The sequence below is a fragment of the Trachinotus anak genome, unplaced genomic scaffold, assembly GCF_046630095.1.
Source record: "Trachinotus anak isolate AG129_WGS33_773 ecotype Australia unplaced genomic scaffold, CSIRO_AGI_Tana_v1 ptg000009l, whole genome shotgun sequence".
In the NCBI taxonomy this organism is placed as follows: domain Eukaryota; kingdom Metazoa; phylum Chordata; class Actinopteri; order Carangiformes; family Carangidae; genus Trachinotus; species Trachinotus anak.
This window is the reverse complement of record NW_027273860.1, coordinates 19171368-19194633: the sequence shown is the minus strand read 5'-3', so window position 1 is coordinate 19194633 and position 23266 is coordinate 19171368. Positions and strand designations below refer to the sequence as shown.

Here is a 23266-nt window from a genome sequence, read left to right as displayed (position 1 = left end):
TGTGTGCATGTGCGTGTATGATGATGTAGCCGGCCATTAAGCCAGACTGAGAGGAGGATAGTGTTCCTGAGGGGAGAGGTGGTGATTTCTGGCAGCTGTCTCCGTGTTGACAAGCTTGACGTGTTCCTCCGTCTGACATCACGCGCTCATCCACACACACACTCTTCTCGACAGAGAGAAGAAGACCAAGAAGGATAGATGGAGAACACTACGGATACCTGGGCTGTTAAACTGTAAATTTAAACAGTGTGTTTTTCATTTTGCTGGGCACAAAATGAAGTGAAAATGTACTTTGCTTTATTTTCCAACCACAGTTTTAGAAAGGCTACAATAACGGCCAAAGGCAAGTTAAGAGTAATTCACTCTCTTTCTAATTTCATATTAAATTTAGGTATCCCCTAAAGTTGTGGGCACACCACCAGGCTATACTGACATTTAGCTAAAGATATTAAGGCTGGGATTATGATGCTTGTTGCTTAAATTAATTTTCTTCTGTTTGCGCACCAACATAAAAATGTGAATTACTGCAGCAAAATATATTATTGGGAATGCATTTTACTGGTTTTGTGTGATGTGCAGAAAGCATTGCATTACAAACTGTGTTTCTGGCCGAGGGGTACGTACCTGGCTCATGGCCGGCTCCAGTGGCCAGGGCAGGCATGGCTCCTGCCAGCTGCTTCCTGGTTCCCCTCAGGCTGTGGAAAATGACAGCAGGACGTCAGAGCAGTGGGCTTCTCGGCAGCTTTCCCCAGGGACCAGCTGAATCTGAGGACAGGCTTTATGCCATGGAGCCCTGCAGGAGAACAAGATTTTAGAGCCTACTTGTCAAATGGCAGAATGGCCGCATGCACGTGCGTGTCAGTCAGCTCCTGTGTAGTGTGTGTCTATGTTTGAGTGTGTGTTATGGGATATTGTAGCTACCTGTAACCATGGATATGAATATCTACCACACTGACAAATATATGCATTTGTGTGTAGGTGAGCCAACGACTGACAGTGAATGACTCACTGAGTGAGTGTGCGTGTTGACAGTACTTTCACAGTTGACTCTGGGTGTTTACAACTCAACACTTTTTTCCTAAGCTGCTGAACATCCCGCTTTGTGCATGAGCCAAAATACATATACGCTCAGACAAACACATGCAACATGCACACACAGCTATCCCACATTTTCTTCAGCATCCAGCGGAAACAAGGGAAACTTTATCCACTTAGGGGAAGGTAAGCAATGGAATACAACAGACCTGTGAAAAATCAAACAGGCGTGGAGAAGCATCGCTTCGTAAATAATGGCGCTCAACTGGAAAGCTAGATAGAGCGGGAACAGGAAGAAAGGGGATGTAGAATACAAATAAAATGTCTGTGGCTCATTGAAATCTCCCCCTGCAGTAGATGAACATGTGCGGACACACAGTAGGGTACAATAAACTCCTGAAAAACAACATGGGAGAAACAGTGACTATGCATTCATTTACACAGGACAGACATATAGATGTAGAGTCAGTGTAGAGTTGTACACTTGAGACTTGAGACTGTGTCCCAATTCAGGGGCTGCATTCTTTGCAGGCTGCATTTGAAGACCGATTACTACTGGGCTGTCCCATTTCAAGGGCTCCTTCAAATGCAGCCGAAAAATACATCCTTCTTTTCCCGGGCAACGAAGCCTCCAACGGGTGGACCCTTCATGGCCCAACCTATCAGAAGATTTACTGCACGCCGGTAATGAATAATGATATGACAGCAAACAACACCAACAGAGACACTTTTAAATTTAAGTATTGGGTTCAGCTCAGTTCATCAGCTAAGGGGACAACTGTTAAAAAACCTTAAACCTTAAAACCTCAAGTTTTTTGTGAAAAAATGTTATGTGTTACCACAGTTCCTAGGTAACAGGAGCCAAGCTTTACAACATCACAGTAAGGGCACAGCTGGTGACACAAAGTGAAAATCCTCCATAGATCAGATTATGATCATTTCCATACAGCGTTCATAGTCTATGACGGCAAAAAGGGCCACACCTTCGTGGACCACATCCTCCGAAGGATGCAGCCCCTGAATTGAGACTTTGGACTGGAGTCAGACTTAAGTCACTAAGTCACCTGGAGCAAGTAAGACATAATCAGACAGAACTTGCAATTAAACTTATTTTGCACTGAAAGGACTTCGTCATATCTGTGTAAAAAACAGCTTTGAAAGTGAAATGCAATGCCAATTTAATGTCACCTTCCAGACACCTGAAAGACTTGAAAGCATCTTGACTTGCAGTTTGCTTAGTAACACTGGATTTAGATTTGCACACAGATTAGAAATAATCTCATAACCGGACCATGTCTTTTGTTTTGTGTCTTGCAAAGAAGGTAAGAAGTAAGATGTCAGTTTGTTTCTTCCTCTGAGAGAACTGGCCTTGTCGACAGCCCTAGCAGGTGCTGTTGCTGCAGGGCAAAAAGTAAAGTCAGATCTGTGTATGAGTAGTTGAGGGGTCTCAGTGGATGCTCTCAACCCCTGGTAATCCGCCCTTCCCTGACAATGACTGAGTCAAAACTTATTGAACCTTAAACGGCCCCACCTCTTCCTAATGTAAACTACATTTATCGCAGCCTCTTTTAAAAGGCCACTAGAAACCTCAACAGGTTCCGAGTCCAGCCAGTCCTGCCAGAATCAATGGTTTATCTAAAAAAGAGAGAATGGAAAAGGTATGAGCCTTTAAGCCCTTTCAGCATGCAGCTTAATGATCCTTTATATGTCAGCTCCCATGAGTTGTGGCCCAATCAAACTAAGTTACCTAAATTGTAGGGTCTTGTGGGTCCTGTTAGCAGTTCACTTCATTGGAAGAAAATGCTCAAAATAAACAGCAGCAGAGACGTAAGATACATTCTGTGTCTCCCATGTTGATAAGCAATGTAAAAAGCTGGCTCAGGGTGGACAGTGAGTCACATTGCATTATGGTTATTCTGACGCAGAACCACTTGGCCGGAGACAGGGAGAGCCAAGACACCTGTGCTCTTCCAGCTCATTGGGACCCCCTTCAATGGTGAGTTGGGGTCAGCCACACACACTTCAAGTTTGAAATGACTTTACGTCCATCTCAGGGAGGAAATAGTGGATCAGAAATTCATTACAAATGTGTTTTCAGTAAAGAATCGCTCACTCAGCCCCCACATAGACAGCTGCACGACTGACTGTATCCTGGCGTTTTGCCCTGCATGTGTGTACACACACACATAAAGGTCGCAGCTCAAATCAGTCAAGACGGCAGCCCACGTAGCAGAATGCTACCACGCCTGTCTGACATACTGTGATGTGAACTCACCTCAGGGCCGAGCAGACCCCAGGTGGAGCCTTGTGGAAAAAACATCTAGACAATACAGTCCAGAAGATGCCTGAGTGAGCAGGTAAGCAAGCCACTGAGACCGTATCAGAGAAAGAATATTTTTCTTCTGGATTGAGATGTACAAAATATGGTGCATTCATCAAACAGCACTTAAGAAAGGATTGATTTTCCAACGAGAAGCGATCTGGAAGACAAGTTCCAATTCTCGCTACTATGTCACGCCAGCACCAATTTGTAGGCCAGATTTGTCGTTCGCCTGAGCCTTTCATGAGCATAAAGTACAAACGAAAAACCTGGTGAAGTCGGAGTTCGGTGCTGTTCAACCCTTTGTGTACTTCAATAAAATAGGTTAAGAGGACCAGCAGAGAGGGGCAGTGGCGCCTCGAGCCATGACCACAAAATCTCTCCAGCAGGCCAGTTTGAACAGGGGACCGAACGTAACAGCCACTGAGCTCATGCCAAGAGAACTGACCCATGCTAAATCAGTTCAGTGTTTCACAGAGAGGTCGATGGCACGGTTTTGTCATAAGGCTTTGTGATTGGAATGACAGACTTGAGGAAAGACAAGGGAAGCAGGAATGAAGGAGGGGTGTGAATACTCTTACTCTTATGCTGCACTGTAATATCAGTCTTTAGCCTTTTGTTGTGTTCAAAGGGAATGACCAAATATTCCCCAATCTGTAGAAGGATCCATCTTTCCTTTTAGGGAGGTTTCTGAGGACCAGGAAGCATGTTGCAGAGCCGGGAACACCTGGGACTTTTTACATGACCCAAAAGGATCATAACAGACAGACCTAAAGAAACATTCCCCACTGTGGCTGTTCAGATCACACAATATCAGATGGTCCTGGAGGTAGTAAAGGGACACTTTGCCATGTGGACAAGAGATGGGATATGCTTAATTGCAATGAAATGTTCTTTCCTCTACCCCTGTGCAGTTTGACCTATTCATATAGTTCTGCCGCCATCTAGTGGTAACTTTCACTACTGCAGGGGGTATTCAACCTGAAAACCCTGCTGGGACATAACCTGAAGCACCTCTCCTAAACAAAGACCTGAATGCATGTATGTCACGAGACACAGTCTGTGTCTAGTTAGCCTTGTTCAGTCTGTGAAACCTGAGGCCGAATTAGTATTTAAAGAGAAAATAGCTCAGGGTGATGGATTGATAGGTGGAAGGATGGAAGAAAGGATGGAAACAGAGAGGTGTAGAAGACTGTTATTCTTCTTCTCTTTTCAAAAACAAGCCTGTCCGTCCAGTCGGGGTGAGCACGGGCGGAGCCGTCTGACTCTCAGCTGGATGTTGATGAAGTTAGTGAGAGAAATAACAAAGTCAGAAGGTGAATGACTGACAGTGAAAAACACTCCAAGACCTGTCATGTCTCAGGCCCCACCAACAGTTTGAAAGTCTGCTTTGAGTTTAGACCTTTATATTGGTTTTACTATTAAATCTTTTGCCTCTTCCTTCCTCCCAAGAGTGGATTGGACGGTGGAAAGATCACAGCAATTTGCCAAAAAGCAACAAGATCCTCATCAGGAAAAGAAACGAGGAGAAAAACATGTCACGCTCCAGAGCGTTCACAGGGTTTACTGGGTGGAATGGTTCTGCATTCATGCTGCCTCCATCTGGATCTGGACAGGAAGCTACAGATGATAACACGGCAGAGGTTAACTCTGCCACTCAGCACTACCAAAACCTCCCTGGAGCGCTGTTGAGGTGTTGGGTTTTTCAGTTCTGGAATGTCCCACATCGAGTGGCAGGAAGGTCAGCTACTGGCCATAGCTTTTACAGGGCCACCATAAATGACACGGATCCTCTTCATCACATGACCGACACCCATCCAAAGCCACCCCTGTCACACCTGCTCTGGTTACAGCTCAAAGGACCAGTTTTCTCCAAAGCTATCGACCAGCTTCAGTGTCTGCTGATTCACTCCAATTTGATGAGTTTATCTACATTGGTTTTTGGTGAGATGAAAGATCTCTTTTGCAGCCTGTGTGACACCTACTCATGTTACCAATTCTGTACTGTCTGTTGCAACATTATGAAGCTTCAGCTCTGCTGTTATCTTAGTCTTTTGGAAAATGAAGGAGCTCAGGTTTTATTGACCAATGTGCGGCTGCTTTTGTCTTCATGGATCCCTGTAATCTTTAGCTACTTCACCCTCCAGAAGTCACACTTTGTGAGGTCTGGATATATTTTTCATTTCAAGACTACAGGTGATGCAAGTGATGCATTTCAGTGGTGATACCAAAACAATGTTTTTTTTCTGTTTGTTTTTTATATTTCACAAAAGATTTGTAAAGTTATATCTAAATACAAGCAGCAATGCAAGAACTTTGCCTAAATAACATAGTTTTGAACCAACAAAATTCTGATTTAAATGAGGGAGTATCAAATCAATGAATAATTAAAGACTATGTCATGTTACCACCAGTTTTGGTGCAAATCAGTTCAGTACTTTCTGTGAAATCCTGCTGAAAAATAAACAGACACAGGGGAAAACACAACCCCCCTTGACTGAGGTAAAAATGACAAACCCGACTAGACATTCTGTCTGCCAGTTGTAGTACCTTATAGAATTCAATACAGTGGGCACCTTTTTAGTGGTGCCAATAAATTATTGTGGTTGGATACCGCACCAGCTGCACCTTAAGAAAAGGATTAAGAAAAAACTGCTTACAGACAAATGCAATAAGAAAAAAATCTGCATCCTTCAACCACCTATCTCCAATCATTTCTTAGATCCACCCTAGAATACCCATCCTTTTATCTGCCTACTACTTCATAATCCTGCACCTCTGCAAGCATCCAAGGCCTCAGACTTTAACCTCTGCATGCTGAAGGGTTCATTATCTTGTGTGCTCTCATAAAAAGAAGTATCCAAATATTTGTGTTGTACTGATGTTTAGAAAGTGAAACCAGGAGTTTGAGATGGCTAAACAGAGAGCAGAAGAGAGGCGCACTACCATGTCAAGTTTAAACAACAAAAGTTGTTCCTTTCATGGAAAACTATGTTCTTTTACTTCAAGCCCTACTGGAGCACTTCAGCTTTGGGGTGTTGGTGTGGGGTAGCTGTGAAGACAGATTGGATGTAAAATCAATTTGTATTTCAGCTACTCTACATCATATTGGCTTGTAGGAACCACAAAGTGCAAAGTCAGACAGACAGAAGTAGATAGAGTTACAGCCACATGCACACAGCCATACATGACACAATCATAAGAGTATAATTTCAGTATATCCAACTGTGGTAAAGGCGAACATTCATTTACACACAGACGTACAGTGGAACTACATTTCAATGGGCTGTGCATAATTGCAGTGTATTAAACTGTGGTTGAGGGGAATGTTCATCCACATGACATTTTGAAATGGAAATACCATTTCAAGAAAAAAAAAGAAAAGAAAATCAAAAATCCTCCTGATGCCAGGGCTGCATAGGCAGCCCGTTGCCTTTTCTGTTTCTTCTGTGGAAAAACGATTGTTGAATAATGTCTTTCTCCTGCCTTGGCGCAGCGCTGCCAAAATGTCACCACGTCGATTCCTATTAAGTGTGAGGCGCGTGACGCTGGCAGGACAGGGTTGTGTTTTCAGGCGCAAGCCATACGACTTCTTGTTAATAGCCGTTAGCTTTACAAGGGATTGGAGCTGCTTAAATTAAGACTCAGCGGTACCTGGCAGGCTTGGCGTTCCTGGAATGACTGACTGCTGTGGAGGAGCAGTAATAATGATGAGCAATAGGAAGAAGTATATGCATATGATTTAAAAGCATATGGAAACAGATTAGGGGAGCAAATGTGGAATATCAATGAAAACTTTTAACCCATAACGAAGAAAAGTTCAATGTGAGAGGTTAACAGAGAAATGGGAAAAGTGAGCTCTCCTCTCTTGGTCTCAGGTGGGATTTTCTTGACAGCTCAGACAGAATCAGCCCTCTGCCACGTGTTGCTCATAAGCATCCAGTCTTTCCACATAAAATACATCTGCTTATGTGTATGTACGTGTGTTTTGTTCGCACACACACACACACACACACACACAGATATAAATCTGTGTTTAACTCAACCTGTCCTTCCAGAGGCCCTAAAACATCTGAAGTCATTCTCCCCTTTCAGCCACCTCAACATATAAGTGGCTGGAGTGTTTGATTGTAAAAATAAAAATTACATTTAAGAGAGATTCATCTAATTTACAAGAGAAATGGAAAGATGTATTTCAGGAACTAAAGGCTTACTGATGTAGGAGAATATGAGTAAGGGCGCTCCAAGAAAATCAAAGGTGATGCACTAAAAGTGTGCTAGATATTTATTGCAGGGAGTTATGATGAATGTGTTTGGATTTGTCAAACTAGCTTTGAGGCTTTACAGCTGCTCTATCTCCTGACTCTCACTCCTCCAGGTCAGCTGTCAGGGTTTCACTTGAGCCCTTAATAAACAAGGTTAATCTTGTGTTATTTACATTGTATGTGTGTATGTGTTTAAGTTGATAATCAATATAAATGTGTTGAGTACATAGTGGGAACAATCAAGGGTCAAAATCACTTTGTCCTTACGGCATTCCTGTGATCACAGAAAGGCCCATGCACCAATATCAAGAAATTCATCTGTCAAAGCACAATTAGGAGTGACTAGAGGCGATCACATCTGACATAACAAGTGAAGAAGACACACTAACACAGGTCACGACAACAAATCCGCACAAAAGTTCTGCATGAGCCCAGGACTTACCAGATCACTTTCTTCCTGCAACAGGAACACTGGTTCATACGCAGCAGCGAGCACTCCCACTCAGTTATTACAGAGCTCCTCCCATACAGGAAGACACACGCACACACACCAGGTGTATCAGCTCACCTGAACAGACCTGAAACTCGAGTTTCTTTCCCTGCTTCAGGCTCACAGGGCTCCACCCTCTTTTACCTCACACTACAACAGAATTGTAAACAGAAAGTGTGCAGTTTGTTAACCCCTGTAACCCTGGAAAAAAACAGAGACTTGTTCATGGCTTCCCAGGGGCCTTAGAGTATTTTTCCTTCCTAAAAGTTTATGTTGTTTAAAACATAAAGAAAAAAGACCTCTTAAAATTCCACAATTTATATTCACATAGAAATTCCCTATCATTCCCTCTGACACACCTATAACTGTGCCATTCCTTAAATGCCCCATATTTGGAGGTGACTCTGGTAAACACAAACTAGAATCAAAATGAATGAATTAATAATTCATTACTAATTGTATTTGTTTTATGGAGCAGCACCAATATCATAACCGAAATCTAACACATCTCAATGTAGTGCCGATAAATGGCCACTAGATGGAGCAATCAGCTCACTAAAAACCTCCAGTCTCAATGTTGAGCACAGAAAAACTCTCATAGAAAATAGTGTTAGGTCTACATTGTTGCTTTTTTGTGTTTGTGTGTATTTGTGTGCACAGCTGTATGTGTTTGTTCCTCTGTGTCCTCATCGTGACCTCAGATGTGCCTCAGGGTGCCAGTAAAGATGGGCACCGGTAATCTCATCATCTGCCTGCCAGGGCCCCGGAGGGGCCACGCAGGCTGGCAGCAGACCGACACATACACATTCATATACACACAGTGGCCTGTTCTGTTGTTGTGTTCACACAGCTCTGCCTGCACACAGACACAGAAAATTACAATGTCCATAATGAATTCATAACACAATACAGTTACAATACAATGCATTAAACAACCAAGTGTCCTAACTGTGCTCTGTGTGAATGTTCTAAATTAACTGCGTCCCATTGAGCTCTTTTGTGACTGTTAACTACTTTACGCTGCCAGGTCTCTCTTGTAAAAGAAATGTATCTGAAAAGACGTCCTGGTTAAGTAAAAGTATTATAAACAAATTCATAAATAAATTACGCAGTGTCCCACAGTATCCAAAATTTGACACTTCACACTACAAAAACCACCATAAAAGTTTACTGGACAAAAAAGCAATCTGAAAGCATTGGTTTGAGCTATGAAGACTTGTGATGTGTTTAATAGAATAAAACCTGTAAAAATAACGAATCCATCATAACTATAATCATTAGTTGCAGTCCTACATTGTTCTCTGAACCACTTCCGTGTCTTAACACCTCTTCCACCTCTTTGTCCTCCTCCCACCTCTCCCCTCTGGTTCCCATGCAGACACAGCAGCTCTTTGTCTCTGTGCGACCCATTAACAGGGAGAGGAGGCCACGGTCACTATCAGTCGCCACTCACACATTCCTGTCCCTCTCTCTCACACACGCACACACACACATTCACAGTGTGCAGAGTCGCACATGAAATTGTTAATGACCAATTCAATTAATCTTAGATCAGAAATGGGAGAATTATTTATCCTATAAACTCAACAAGGGGGCAGGAAGACGAGAAGATGGATGCATTGTTGTTGGAGTAAAACACACTTTGCGTAATGAAAAAATATCATTGATGTGAGTGCTTTGCTGCATCATTTAAGCCCTGCGGGACCCAATGTGCCTGAATGAAATTGTATTTAGGGAGGGAGAGGCCAATGCATTAATCCTCTATTCAAACAATACATACAGCGTTTATTCTTTAACTCCACCTTCCTCTGACATTAATTAGATGACAGATTTCCAGATGACTGGTTTGTCCAGCAGATAGCAATGCACCTGCAATGAGAGGCACAGAGAGACAGAGAGAACAGCAGGTAGCCATAAGCCTCACTAATCTGGAAGTCCCTCTAAATGCCAGTGTTGCTGGGTAACCTACATCCTCACCAGAGTGATTTTGCTCCACCTGCAAACACACAGCCGGAGAGACAGCTCGCCTGACATATGGACAGATGGACAGACGGGATAAAACAGATAAGAAAGCAATGATGCAACAGACAGAGAGGCTGACAGGGTAACGTCAGGCCTACACCGCTTCCTCTGCACGTTTACACATGCGCGCGCACCTGCTGTGTGTGTGTACATGGCAAGTTAACAGAGCAACAGTGGGAAGTGGAAGTGAGCCCATTGATAGATGCATAATTGATAGGGCCAGTGGAAGGCTAGAGAGTGAGAGAGGAGGGGGAAGAAACAATAACTGAGAAAGAAGCAAATATAAGTGGATGTCAGGTAGGTGAAGATACTGAAAAAAGAAATCACTAACTCCCATCTGTCCATATCCAAGCTGTGTACCTAACCACACTCACTTTGGTACAAAAATAACTCAGCATTCACTCACTGTCGCTAAAAATAATCCCTCATACTATCAACAAGCATTCGTGTCAAGAACTGAAGCTTGAGGCATGAAACTGGTCACATCAGGCCAACCTCCATGTTGATGTAGCAGTCCTGAGAAAAGTTGGTTGTATCACTGGCTGGTATTAACTTCCTGCAGATATATGACCCTATTAACAAGAGACTGCAGCACAGAAATGCCACAGATGTTGAACTGTTTGTCCAATAGTTCAATTGTAGTGTCCCACGCAGTAAATATCTTTATTAACAACCATTTAAAAACAAATCCAGGGCATCATTATTTACAACACAAATGCAGCCATGTGAGGCTGTACTAAACACAAAGCACAGCTGATGCTAATAGGAATGTCATCAGTTTTGCAGGTATTTGGTCATAGACACAAAGTGATGGACAGATTTCACCTCTGACCTTAAGTTATTACAGGGGACCAATCCACTGGGGATCATGTATATCTGTGCAGTGCCAATCCAACCAATAGCTGTTGAGATATTTCAGTCTGGACTAGAATGGTGGACGAGCTAACAAACTGTCAACAAAGACGCAAACAGAACTCTAAATTGACAAAAGTAAATATATGTTTTCAAGAATAAGTACACAAGACTGGAGTCAAAATAAAAATGTCTTAATGAGCTCCTCATGTGGAAGAGTACCAGGTTTTTTTTGTAAACGCACGAGTTCATTAACCTAAATTTGTATGGATGCCAGGGAGCTTCCGCTGCTGCCCTCTGATGATGATGATTCAAGTGATAGTGTGAGACATGAATTACAAACCACTCACCTTTGAACTGATTCAAGTACAAAGTCAGACCCAGTAACCCAGTAAAAGCTAATATGAATCCATCAGCAGCAGCCACTGCATTACAAACTACCACCTAAAAGTGACAGAGCAAACTAAAACTAGGGCTTTTATTTAGTGAGTCCCCAGAGATGTGACTTTTAGGGAAAAGCTGTGTTTTCAAAGTTAGTTAGAGTTTTTCTGGCTCCTATACAAATGTAATGGAATCATTTTCCATTTCGGGCCATTTCAGTAACTACAGTAAAATAAATAAAGTGTCATTTTCTTATACTATAAGAAAATATTCTGTCTTATCTAAAAAAAAAAAAAAAACGCAAATGTAGAAAGTCCCTGAAAACATCTGCTCTTTCACACTGTCAATCTGTCCCAGTCCTTCAGTCCTGCCCAACAGCCACCTGCTGCATGCAGGTATTTGAACAGCACTGAGGCTTTCTTTTGTCCCTTTGTGTTCACAATTTTTGACCTTGACAACACATCCACAGTGCCACGCCCAGCTCTCACCGCAGGTGCTCCTGCCAGGACAATAAGACCTCAGACTGAGACAGAATAATTACATAAAGTTATATCAATTAATGTTTGCAGGTTCAAGCTTCTCAAGTGTGAGGATTTGTAGCTGTTATTTTATGGAGTCACGGGAGTGCCATAAAAAAGAATAAATCTGTAGAGAATAAGAAGATAAATAAGAAAATAAATATAAACAGGAATAAATAAAAGAATAAATAAGTTGCTAAACAAATTTTTTTTATGACACTTCTAAACTCCACATTCTTTATCATAAACGAAAATGTTTGTCATTACTGGGTGACATTTGATAGACTGAGGAATAATTGATTCATCTAAAAAATAATCATCTGATTCATCAATGACAAAAAAAATCATCCTTAGTTGCATCCCTAGAGTCAACCTTCGTGTTTTGGCTCAGTAAATAAGATGCAAACCATCCCTCCTGCTCGGACACAAAAACATTACTCGTGGCAAATGATAATCCTCCTGCTAAGCTGCTTATGATAGAAAACAAACAATTACTCGATGCCACACAGCTGGTGGAGCTGCATGGTTTTTGCCAGGGACTGGACTCTAAAGATGCCCTGCAGTGGGACTGTGTCCATTCAAAACAGGACAGATACTTGATTCTTGAGTCCAGATGACTGATAAATAAAATATTAAATTTGGAAATTTTGCCATCATCCACATGCTCACATTATTTGCATTATTTGTGCACGTAAGAAAAGCCATTTATGAAAAAAAGGAATATGCAAAAGAAAGGAGAGGAGAGGATGCAATCATGCAAAAAAACAAGAACAAAAAAACAACTCACTGCCTCCTCAAAAACAGGATGAAATGCATTTTCAGCAAAACCAGAAACACAACAACAGCCATTTTTAAACCACATTCATCATGCAGTAATCTAATCCTACAGTCATCTCAGACTTTTGTCTCTCTAGGCCACCATGCCACCCACTGGAGCCACTTCTTCCTGTGCGCCACCACACACAGGCTACAACCCTGCCCTCTCCTCCTCCTCCCTCCTGTACGGGACACAAACACAGGTGTAAATCAGCTGGGCTGACAGCGCTCCCATCCGTCAGCGGGAGGATTCCAAACCACTGAGCATCCTCAATGCTCCCTTGTCCCCAATCCCCCTCCTTCGCCCTCCCACACAGTACCCAAAGACAGTCATGACTTCTTAAGAAGCAGTTATGAAAGAGGCAGGTTTAAATGATGTCTGTGCCTGTGAATAAAGGAGTAGTAATAAAAAAAACAATGAGAAAGTTTTGTTGAATACCAACATCAGCCCGGGGAGATTCCAAAAAATAAGCCAAGGACAAAGACACTGGAGCAGTCAAGGATACCCAGGGAGTATTCAGACCCCTTCACTATCTGCAACATTTATTCGTGTTGTATATCAAATTTTAAACAGATCAAATTCCCTTTTTTACCCATAAATCTACATCAATAATCCATAATTACAAAGTGAAAACATGCCATTCAAGTTTTTTGCAAATTTCTAAAAAAAAAAAATCAAAAACCAGGGTGACAGTTCACCTTTCAGTACAATGATGACTTAAAGCATAAAGCCAGGACAACACTGGAGAGGCTTCAGAACAAGTCTCTGAGTGGCCAACATCCAGGGGCATTGTGAACATTGTTCCTTAGCTGTGACATAATCATGGTCTATCACCCCTGTCAAGAGCTGTTGCTTAAATACATGTCTGGGCCTCAAAGATGCTGGCACAATTACAATGTAGATGAAATCCAGGAGCAGTTTCCCCGAAAACACGTAACGCATGTTTCTTTCCTTACACACAGTCCAAGGTTAAGAGTCCTTGTAACTCCAAGGGCAAAAACCTCTTTTCTCCTCTGCCCCTACCAGATGTCTCCTCTACCACTCTGCCTCCTATTCTTCACTTGTAAACTTCTCCACTCAATGTGGACATATGATCCCCTTGAGAGTAATGAAGCAAGTCCTCGAGATGACCCAGACCTGACCCTGACCAGAAAACAGACAGAAAGACAGATGGGCAGCAGCAACCAGCAGCTGAGCCCCACTCTGACCCTAACGACACATAGGAGGCTCAGTCGTATGTGAAAACCTGGACATCTCATACAAAGTGACTGATGGCAGGAATGTAGTCACAGTGAAGTTGTTACTGATTTTAATGCCTCACATCACCGTGTTAGTAAATGTATATTATAGTGAGGTAACAAAAATTTAACAAGCTGTGAAAGACCACAATGACATCAAACACGCTCTACTGTGATACGCACAATTACATAACACCTAGCACAGCATGCTTTCTGTAAAACACAGCGACTCTTGTGCAATGATGCTAATTCTTTTAGATGTTTACATGAGTTCTAACATGATGACTGTTGGCATGGAAACCATTTGGTTAGCACGCATCGATAACCATTCGTGCTTTGCAGGGTTAGTTCTCCTGTGTGTATTACTGTATTACCTCGGCAGATGAAACTCTATACCGGTCAGTGCACAGTGACACACGAGAGAGTCCATGTAGTGTGTGTGCATGTGTGTGTGTCTAACAACATCATTATCAATTTATGCTGACAGTGTATGAGGAGAAACAGCTTGTGAACATCGGTCTACTGAGAGATTCAGAGTGTCACAGCTGCTTAGTGACCTCACTCTCTTCAAAAAAGGAAGGCCTAATTCACATAACTATTTGCATAACATGTTTCATCTTATTTATAGATTTGGCTGCACTTTACCCTGTGATATGATTTGTGGGCCCACTATCATGTTATTTTGATTATATCCAGATGGACAGTATGCTGGCATTTCATAACCCTGTTTCACGACAGACGTGTGGACATGTCACAGCAGGAAAAGCACAGTTGTAAATAATAACCCGTATAAGAGGTGCATTCCTTGTTTCAGTTCTAAGGCCCTGGTATCCTGCATGCTGGATTACTGTCAGGATTCACGGGGGCATTGGGACCATTGTTAATGTTAATAGGAACACCTGTGTTGTGACCAGGCCTGTTATGTGGTACAAAAATGTTTAGTTCTGTTTTGTAAATTCCCACTAACAGGGTCAATAAGGATGCAATTCAACTACAGAGCATCGGTGTAATTAATCTCTCTTTATTAGTCATCTTTGGGTCCTGTTCACAAGTGAGGGTAGGATGGAGACAGGCAGGTCAGTGGAGTGTCAGTAGTAAAGACAGAATTGTACCAGACCATTGCCGTGAAGAGGGAGCAAAGCGTGAAGGCAAAGCTCTCAATTTACCAGTCAATCTTCATTCCAACCATCACCTATTGTGATAAGCTTTGGGTAGTGACCAAAAGAATGAGATCGCAGGTAGCCAGGCTCAGCCTGAGAGATACGGCAAGGAGCTCTGAAATCTGGAGGGACAGGAACCAGTTGAGGTGGTTCAGGCATCTGGTTAGGATGCCTCCTGGCACCTTCCACTTAAGGTCTGCCAGGCAGGTTCAACTGGTAGGAGGCCTCAGGGTGGACCCAGAACATGCTGGAGAGATTATATGTCTCATCTGTCCAGGGAACTCCTCAGGATCCTCCAGGAAGACCTGGAAAACCTTGATGAGAGGAGGGAGTTCTGGCATACTTTGCATGGCCTGCTACCACTGCGACCAGACCTTGGATAAAGGGAAGAAAATTAATGGATGGATCGAGCAAGATTAAGTCAGTGAGAGGCTCTCTCATGTCTGAACTGGCCAGCCCTACTGAGTGCTGTTTATTTCTCCAAAATCAGTTACTTGAAGCTGACTGCAAAACATTTAATGGTTGAGCAATCAACTTTACATGTTTGCTTCTAGTCTGTAATCCCGCTAAGAGCCTCAATTGTTCATGTTGTTAATTTCAGGCATCTGTGACTGCTAATAGCCATATGTATCTTTGTTTTATTGTGGTATTTAACTTGAAACATATTAATTGCATACAGCAATATACAAATTGTTAACAGAAGCAACCCAAGCAAACATGATTGACACAGGGCAGCAGTAACCCTCTCGATGTTTACTCTACCTCGTTTCCCACCAGATGGAGAAAGTCTGATGCAGCAGACGGAGAAAGATGGTGAGATAGTGTGAGGGCAGCTTTGCTTGTAGCAGATGCTGCACTAAAGCTGCTCCTCTGGGTACAAAAAGGCAACTGTTGGCCTGGCTAACATGGCCAGTATAGCAGCAGAGAACATGGGCCGAGACAGAAGAAGCAGAGAGATGGACCTCAATAATGTAGATCAGCAATACAAGACTAAACCCTCCATCCATCATCTGACTGGCCAATATGTAAAATGTAAAAATCTGAATCTTCATGACTCAAGTGGTTTGGTTTGGCTTTCTGGAAACACTCTGTGTGACAATGTACCTCTAAATGATCCTTTCAGCATATTGCATGGTCAGGGTCATGGACACACACGCCTACAGAATCAATCAAGACAATCCAGTGTCCTAATATACACAGACTGACCACTTGACCTTGAAGACTGCAGATGCAGCAATTCCCACCGCAAAGCCGTGGCACACATACACATCCACAAGCTGTTAGAATGGAACTATCATCATAGCTGTCCCCTGGCACGCTGACAGCGGCCATAATGTCAGCCATCAGCACCTCCCAAATTACCAACCCACACAGGTCAACCTGCAGCCAAACACTCTGGGTGTGCGTGTGTGTGTGTGCTTGGGGGTGCCAAGCCTTGTGTCTGACCCTGATAGGGACTCTCACAGCAGCTATTACAAAGTCATTAAACTGTGTGTGACTTCTCCTGTGATTACACATGTATTGTACTCATGTACTCATGCACAACTTCTGTATGAAGCGCTGCCAACTGCAACAAGAGCTTGATAATCACATCCTGACCGTTGTGTTGCTCATATTCTCTTCTGCCTCAGGTTCAGGTTGATTTTTTTAGTTTGGAAAGGGAAGGGAGAGGCAGATCTCAGATGTGCTCCAGTTGAAGGGATAGACGCAGTGGCGAGCGGGGCTCTGTGGTAAAACTTTGGTCTGTTTTTAGAGTCGGAGGAGCTTTAGAATCGGGTTACAGGGTAAAGGGGGGAAGCTAAAAATGATGATGGAGTTGATAGTGACTCTGTGTGTGTGTGTCACTGTCTAGCCACATAATCCTGACCTCCTGGTTCTTGGTTGGATAAGTGTTAAGCAGTAACTCTAGATGCTTCGGGGGGGGGGGGGGGGGGGGGGGGGGGGGCTCAACAGAACCTGTCACAGGAAGAACAAGTGATTTGATCCGCTTTATTCATACTTTTGACTCAAGATCAGACAAGAAGCTTGGTTGCATCCCATCAGTATGTGTGTTTGTGAAGGTCTTTGTGTGCTAGATGAAAATCAATTCATTGACTTTCTTGGAAGCAGAGTAACATAGTTCAGGTAACGGCCTGTAGAAACAGGTCTGTGTGCGGCAGGTTCTGAAATGTTTTAGCAGTAATTTACAGTAAAAGTAACGCGGTGAAGTGTTGGGGATAAAAATGTCACTTGTTCAGTGCATGAAAATAAAAAACTATTGACTATTTGACACTGTTTGGTTAATGCCTTGATGATTATGTGGCATTTCAGATGAAAATAACTACATAAATTCTATGTCAGAAAGGGGATCCAGTTTTCACCTTTGTGCTTAAAATGTTGAATCTCATTGGGGACCTATACTCACTGGGTCTGGTCCTGTCCTAAATTCTCAGCATGTTGGAAGAGTATTCTTCCAACATGCAAGTCATGGGAGTAATATTTGGTCCGTCCAAGTCAAGATGCAATTGTTGGCACTAGCTCTTGCAGGCTGCATGATATTCTCGCATAAGCTGTAAGGAAGAATATTTCATGTCATGGATAAATGACAAACGTCCTACTAAAGCGAGAGTTTTACCTCTTGGATACTTGACCTGTCTGCTTCACTCTTGGAAGGGACAGTTTATGATGATATGAACACCATATTTCCAACTCCAAACAAACAGAGGTCTCAACACTTTCAAGTATTACACTTGACTGTTTATGGACCCCACTTGTTTAACTTGTTTTACCAGCCTGGTAGTCGAGTGGTTAGGGCACGCACCATGTGAGCGCAAGGCGCTCTTAGCAGGCAGTCGCCGGTTTGACTCCCGACCAGTCCGACTCTTTCCTGCATGTCATTCCCCTCTCTCTACCCCCTTTCCTGTCAGTCTCCACTGCACTATAATAAAGGCAGAAAAGCCCAAAAAAAAGAGTGAGTCAAGAGTGAATCATAATGTGAGAGGGAGGGGAAAAGTGTTGTATCAATATGTTTTCATTAATATTATTTATTTTGTTCACTATATATTTCTGTGACTACTGCTAATGCTGACTGTGTATAAAATAATGTTGTCCTGAGCTCTCTGTTGCTGTTGTTTTTGTTCAAAACATATATAATAATTTGGAGAGAAAGGGACACTTCAAGGAGGGCATTTATTTAGTTATAATTACCATCACTCTGGACCACCAAGACCTTGCATGTTTCATCGTGAGCTTGTGTTTCCTGTCTTTGCACTGAATCCCTTGCTGCTGGTAATTTAATACTCTCAAGAACCAGAACAAAACCAACACCGGAGGAGTTATTACATGCGTTTAGCAGGAGAAAGACAAACAGAGGTATTTAGAGAGATCAGAGAAGCTTTGTGTACAGCACAGTAGTTCAATGAATTTCTGTTGCTGGGAAAGTATGTGTATTGAATTCACTTGACACAGGGAATGGAGGACAGGATGATCTGCCAACAAAAGGCAGGAAATGAAGTATCTGTCTGCCGAGTTACTGTGTCAGGAGGCCTGCTATTTTAGCTCTGTTACTTCTACCAATTAACACATTCCTCCACCCTGCTATGCAGTGCATTTAGACTGATAAATGAAAACAAGGGTGTGCGTAACCCCATTTCCCGGTACCCCAAATCATTTTGCAGGGGCTTTGGAGTAGGGATGAAGTGGGGAGGGAGGGGGGGCGTGAAGAACAATGCCTCAATTGAGAATCACAGAGGGTCGCCCCAAACTCTAAATGTGACTCACCTAATTTAAATACCATAAGTCTTTAAGTGACTGCAGTCTAACAATGCCATGAAAAGGGTCATGGAGGGACACTACACCACAGTGGATCAATGTGTCACTAATGTGCGTGATTCTGCTTGAATGAAAGATTCCGACTTTCTATTCACTGTTCCTGTAACTGAGGCAATCGCCTGCAGCTCCTTTCAGTTCTGTGTGCCCTCCTCTGTCACACGCATCAGATGCTGGTGTGTGGTGAGCTGAAAGGTATTTTGTCTGTCCAATAATGATCCCTATTGTCTTCAACAGCCTCTCTAAGTGGCACCTGTCAGCAGCCTGATAATCACATGCACGCGGAGGAAGAGAGTCCAGCACACACACACACACACCTCTATTAATGACTCCATTAATTCTCTCTGCCCCCCCCCCTCCCCCCTCTCCCCTCTCCCCCCTCTATCTCTGAAGCGCTCTCATCTCCACTCTCCTCCACATTCCTAACAACACACAATGACAAACAGCCAGCGCTTCCTCCTCCACTCCAGTAGAATGGTATCACTTTCCACCACAGCCTGTCTCTCATCTCCCTGCTGCTCTGTCAGCAGTGGAGACGTGGGGAGGCAGTTTGTTAAACCTGGATTAAAAAAATAAAAGTCTCTAAAAGATAAAAACGAGTGTATGTATAAGAGAAGTACAACAAAAGACTTGTATGACTGAGGCAAAAATCCTCCTTCCAGGTGCTTGAACTCGTAAGGCACGGTCGGTAGATTCTGTTCTCTGGAAGTGAACAAGTCAATAGAATTAAGGTGGAGTTTCCATTACACATAATCCAACATCTTCTCTCTTTGTTGTGTGTTAGAATAACAGAACCCCTGCTGGTTGTAAAAAAAAAACAGAATCCTGGACCTGGCAACCACCTGGTCAACTTTTGACTTGGTTGTTTTGATGCCAACATCAGCAAAATAAATTTGTTGAACTCTACTGTTGTGTCACTGTTTTTCTTTGACCTCATTTGGTGCAGAAGCCTTCAATCACTGAAATTACTTTTAGGCCCAAGTGGGAAACGTAGTGACGCTGCACAAATCAGGAGGAAACCACCTCGCTCATGAACTGATGCTACAGAACAAAAACATGCTGGAACAGATGTCATCTCACCAAGACCAAGACTGAGCTTCATACCCCCTGAAAACTTCAGGAATAAAGAATAAACTCGAGTCACTGCAACCACACATTTGCAATCCACATTTCCCAGTGTAACTAGGGAGTAGCCGTCACCGTAACACACAGATACTTCTTGGATGTTTTTAGAGAACATATTCTTGGAAATCCCCTCATGCTTTGGCTGAGACACCACAGATAACCCTTAAGGAGTCAGTGGAGGAGAACATGGCTGCTATCACCAGGGTAAATGAGGTAATGCAGTGCTGAGAAATGATGCCCCCGCAGTGAGCACATTGCGAAACTTCACTGTGCACAATGAGCACACACATATTATTACTATGAGGGTTAAAACCATGCTTATCAGGTGAGACTGTGATGAGACCAACGAATATTGTATTCACACACACATTCTCACACACAGGACTGGTGTAACTGGGATGGCTAATGCTACTGCAACCAGTGATAATCCTTATTCCTGTGAATGGTGCCCGCACTGAAACGCTTTAATACCTCATTACACAACAACTCATTCACTTCTCTACACTTGCAGCTGTCTAGATCATGCAGACTGAAATGTTTTCCAGGCCTTATTAGGCTCCAATGACCTTAAAACAACTGTTAGGCATGAATCATAACTTGTGTATATGGATTGTCAAATCTAAAATGCAGCACAATGGCTATAATTAATGGGTTTTTTTTACTGCTCTTTGAAGGGAAATTCCTCTTTGGATTCTTAGGTCAGACCAAGGCATTATAAAAACAGTGTACACCCTGAGTCAACTCACAGGAATAAGCAAACTGATGAGCGACCTTCAGCAGACGTTCTGTGCAAATATAACCAGGTGTGCACAATACACACAGAGGTGTGCATAGACACAAATGAGCATGTGCTTAAACGCATCCATTTGTTGAGAAGTTTTGTGTTTGCAGCCTTGAGATGACATTGTTTGGATAACTTAACTAGTGTTGTTGTATCAGACCTCAGTCAGAAGTGGTATTGAGTTTCTATAATTATGTCAGTTCTATTTTATAACCTTAAGTTTTTTTTTCCTTTAAAATATGCTTTATTAACACTTCAGCTTTTTTGAGAAAAAAGGAAAAAGACATTCTGTATAGAGTTTTTTAGATTCTGAATGAAAAATGGGGCTGCACAATTAATCAAAATATAATCAAAATTGCAACTTGGCCAAATATAATATCCAAATCTCAGGAGCTGCAATTTTTTTTGATAAAGGTAAAATGTGTCACAACATTGTTGTGTATTGTTACACCATAACACCATAAGTGTTGTGGTGCTACAGAGACACCTTGGCCTACAAATCATATTCTCCAGATGTAAGAGAACATTCTTGTATTGTATTGTACAAGTCCCAAAACAAATCATATGATCATCATTTTAAAATTTTTTCAGTGAAAAAATTCCAACTGAAATTGTGACTCATCACATTTGCAATGTCTGCCAAAATAATTGCAAAAAATTTTTGTGCATATCTTTCAGCCCTAATGAAAACTAAATTGGAGCGTTTCACTTGGTAACACTTGTATCACATAACAAGATAATGCTCAACATTATGACAGAACCGCATACATGTGCCTTTGCAGAAATGCAAATGTTATTACGAGGGAATGCAAATCAAGTTAGAGATATTAAAACTTCCCTACAGCTCTTTTCTGTGTCCTCAGGGCTCCCAAACAAACCCACAGTGGGCTGCTGCTGTGTGAAACATCCAGCAGGGAGGATGGACATCCTTGACAGAACAGCAAAGAAACTAATTCAGTACTAGTTACTTAGTCACTGACTACAGCTGACTGCACACACCTGTGTGAAGCAGAGCTGCACTGGTGATTGCTGCAAGGATACAAGGGAATGAAGGAAGACCTCCCATCAGGCCTCAGGCCTTTTCTGTCATCACCTCCATCCACCTCCATCCAGCCCATGTAGGATCTGATCATTTCTGCAACACAAGCAGCCTCTTTGTATAAGTCTACACAGTGTAACTTCAGGACTGGGACTGTGTGATACACTGCTACACCACAGCTGCAGACCAGAGATAATGCTCACATAACACATTAACATCAGGTACTAAAGACGCTACTTCTGCATTTTACCACCTGCTACAGAAGACGCTCCGTAGCCGGCTGCATGATTAACACATTTTTCACATCAGTGCAAGTAAAATATCTGGTTCATATTAGGAGAGTTTGATCACCGATTCTCAGTAGACTGGTGTGTTTTACACTAAACTGCACATAGGAAGAGTTTATCTTCACTTTAACTAGTTTTACCGACAGGTTTGTTGTGTCAGGTTTCAGTCTACAGCCACCTCTCCACATCTAATCAAACACTACTGTGAGTAGACAGGTATTCGACAGGTATTGGATTAAAATCCTTATTGTGTTTATCTAAAACCAGATTAACACCAATCACCCTGAGGCAACACTGGACTCATAACTCATAGTTGTGTGTCCACCCAAGGCGATGACCTGTTTTACCTTTCTGCTGCCTGACAGGTTGTTTCAGTTGGATTATTTAAAATATGGATTCACCTAGGAGCATATGAGGCTTGGCTGTGGGTGGTGACACATATGACTATAGAGGCTAAATCGTATCAGGTTACAATGTAAAACCAGTTGCCTGAGACTCTGTATATTTTTGTTCCAAACACTCCAGAAGCTGAGCTCACTGCTTATTGGTTCCTCCCTCTGGTTGAAGTTGTGCTACTCAGCAAAATCATCTGCAGTATTTGTGCTGTGCAGGACCACGACAGTAGAGAAGCATCACTGAGTAGCTAACACAATAAACTGGTTTGAAACCAAAGCCTCAGGCAGCTAGTTGACTTCTTGGCTTCACCTTTGACCCCTCTGTCAGCTGATTAGGCAAAATGAGGGATCCTGTAATTGTCTAGCAGCTTTCAAACATGTGGGAGAAAACCAGTAGAATCCAGTATTTACACCTAAATCCAACAATTTCTACTCATCTGAAATACTCGTGGAGCTTTTTCATTTATTTATTTATTTTAAGATGGAAGCAGTATATAGTTGAGAAACCACCTCCAGGGTGAAAAGACATTTTTGTTTCAGCACAGGCTGATGCAAGGGATCTTATCTTGATGCTTTTATGCAGTATTTCAACTGCAGCTTGGCTTTGACCTTAAGATTTACAATGTACACAGATCTATGTAATGACGTAACATTACTTCTCTCTCTGTGAATGATTACATCAGCACCTTCACTTGGGCTTGGCTTAGGGTGAATGATAGACACAGTTTTCCAAT

General features: G+C 42.5%; 1 protein-coding gene across 2 annotated transcripts in view; it reads right to left on the bottom strand.

The window, feature by feature from the left end:
- The window catches only part of mpp7a (MAGUK p55 scaffold protein 7a), a 142676-nt gene that overhangs the window by 105249 nt on the left and 14161 nt on the right, over positions 1–23266 (bottom strand). Inside the window, exons 1-2 of one of the 2 annotated variants that reach the window (XM_071485688.1) lie at positions 8063–9679; positions 625–793 (exon numbers count right to left, since the gene is read on the bottom strand). In XM_071485688.1, coding sequence (XP_071341789.1) covers positions 625–661 — 37 coding nt within the window. In that variant the 5' untranslated portion in view covers positions 662–793; positions 8063–9679. Of the gene's footprint in view, positions 1–624; positions 794–8062; positions 9680–23266 lie in introns of those variants that run through there. The other variant, XM_071485687.1, reaches the window with a different exon arrangement.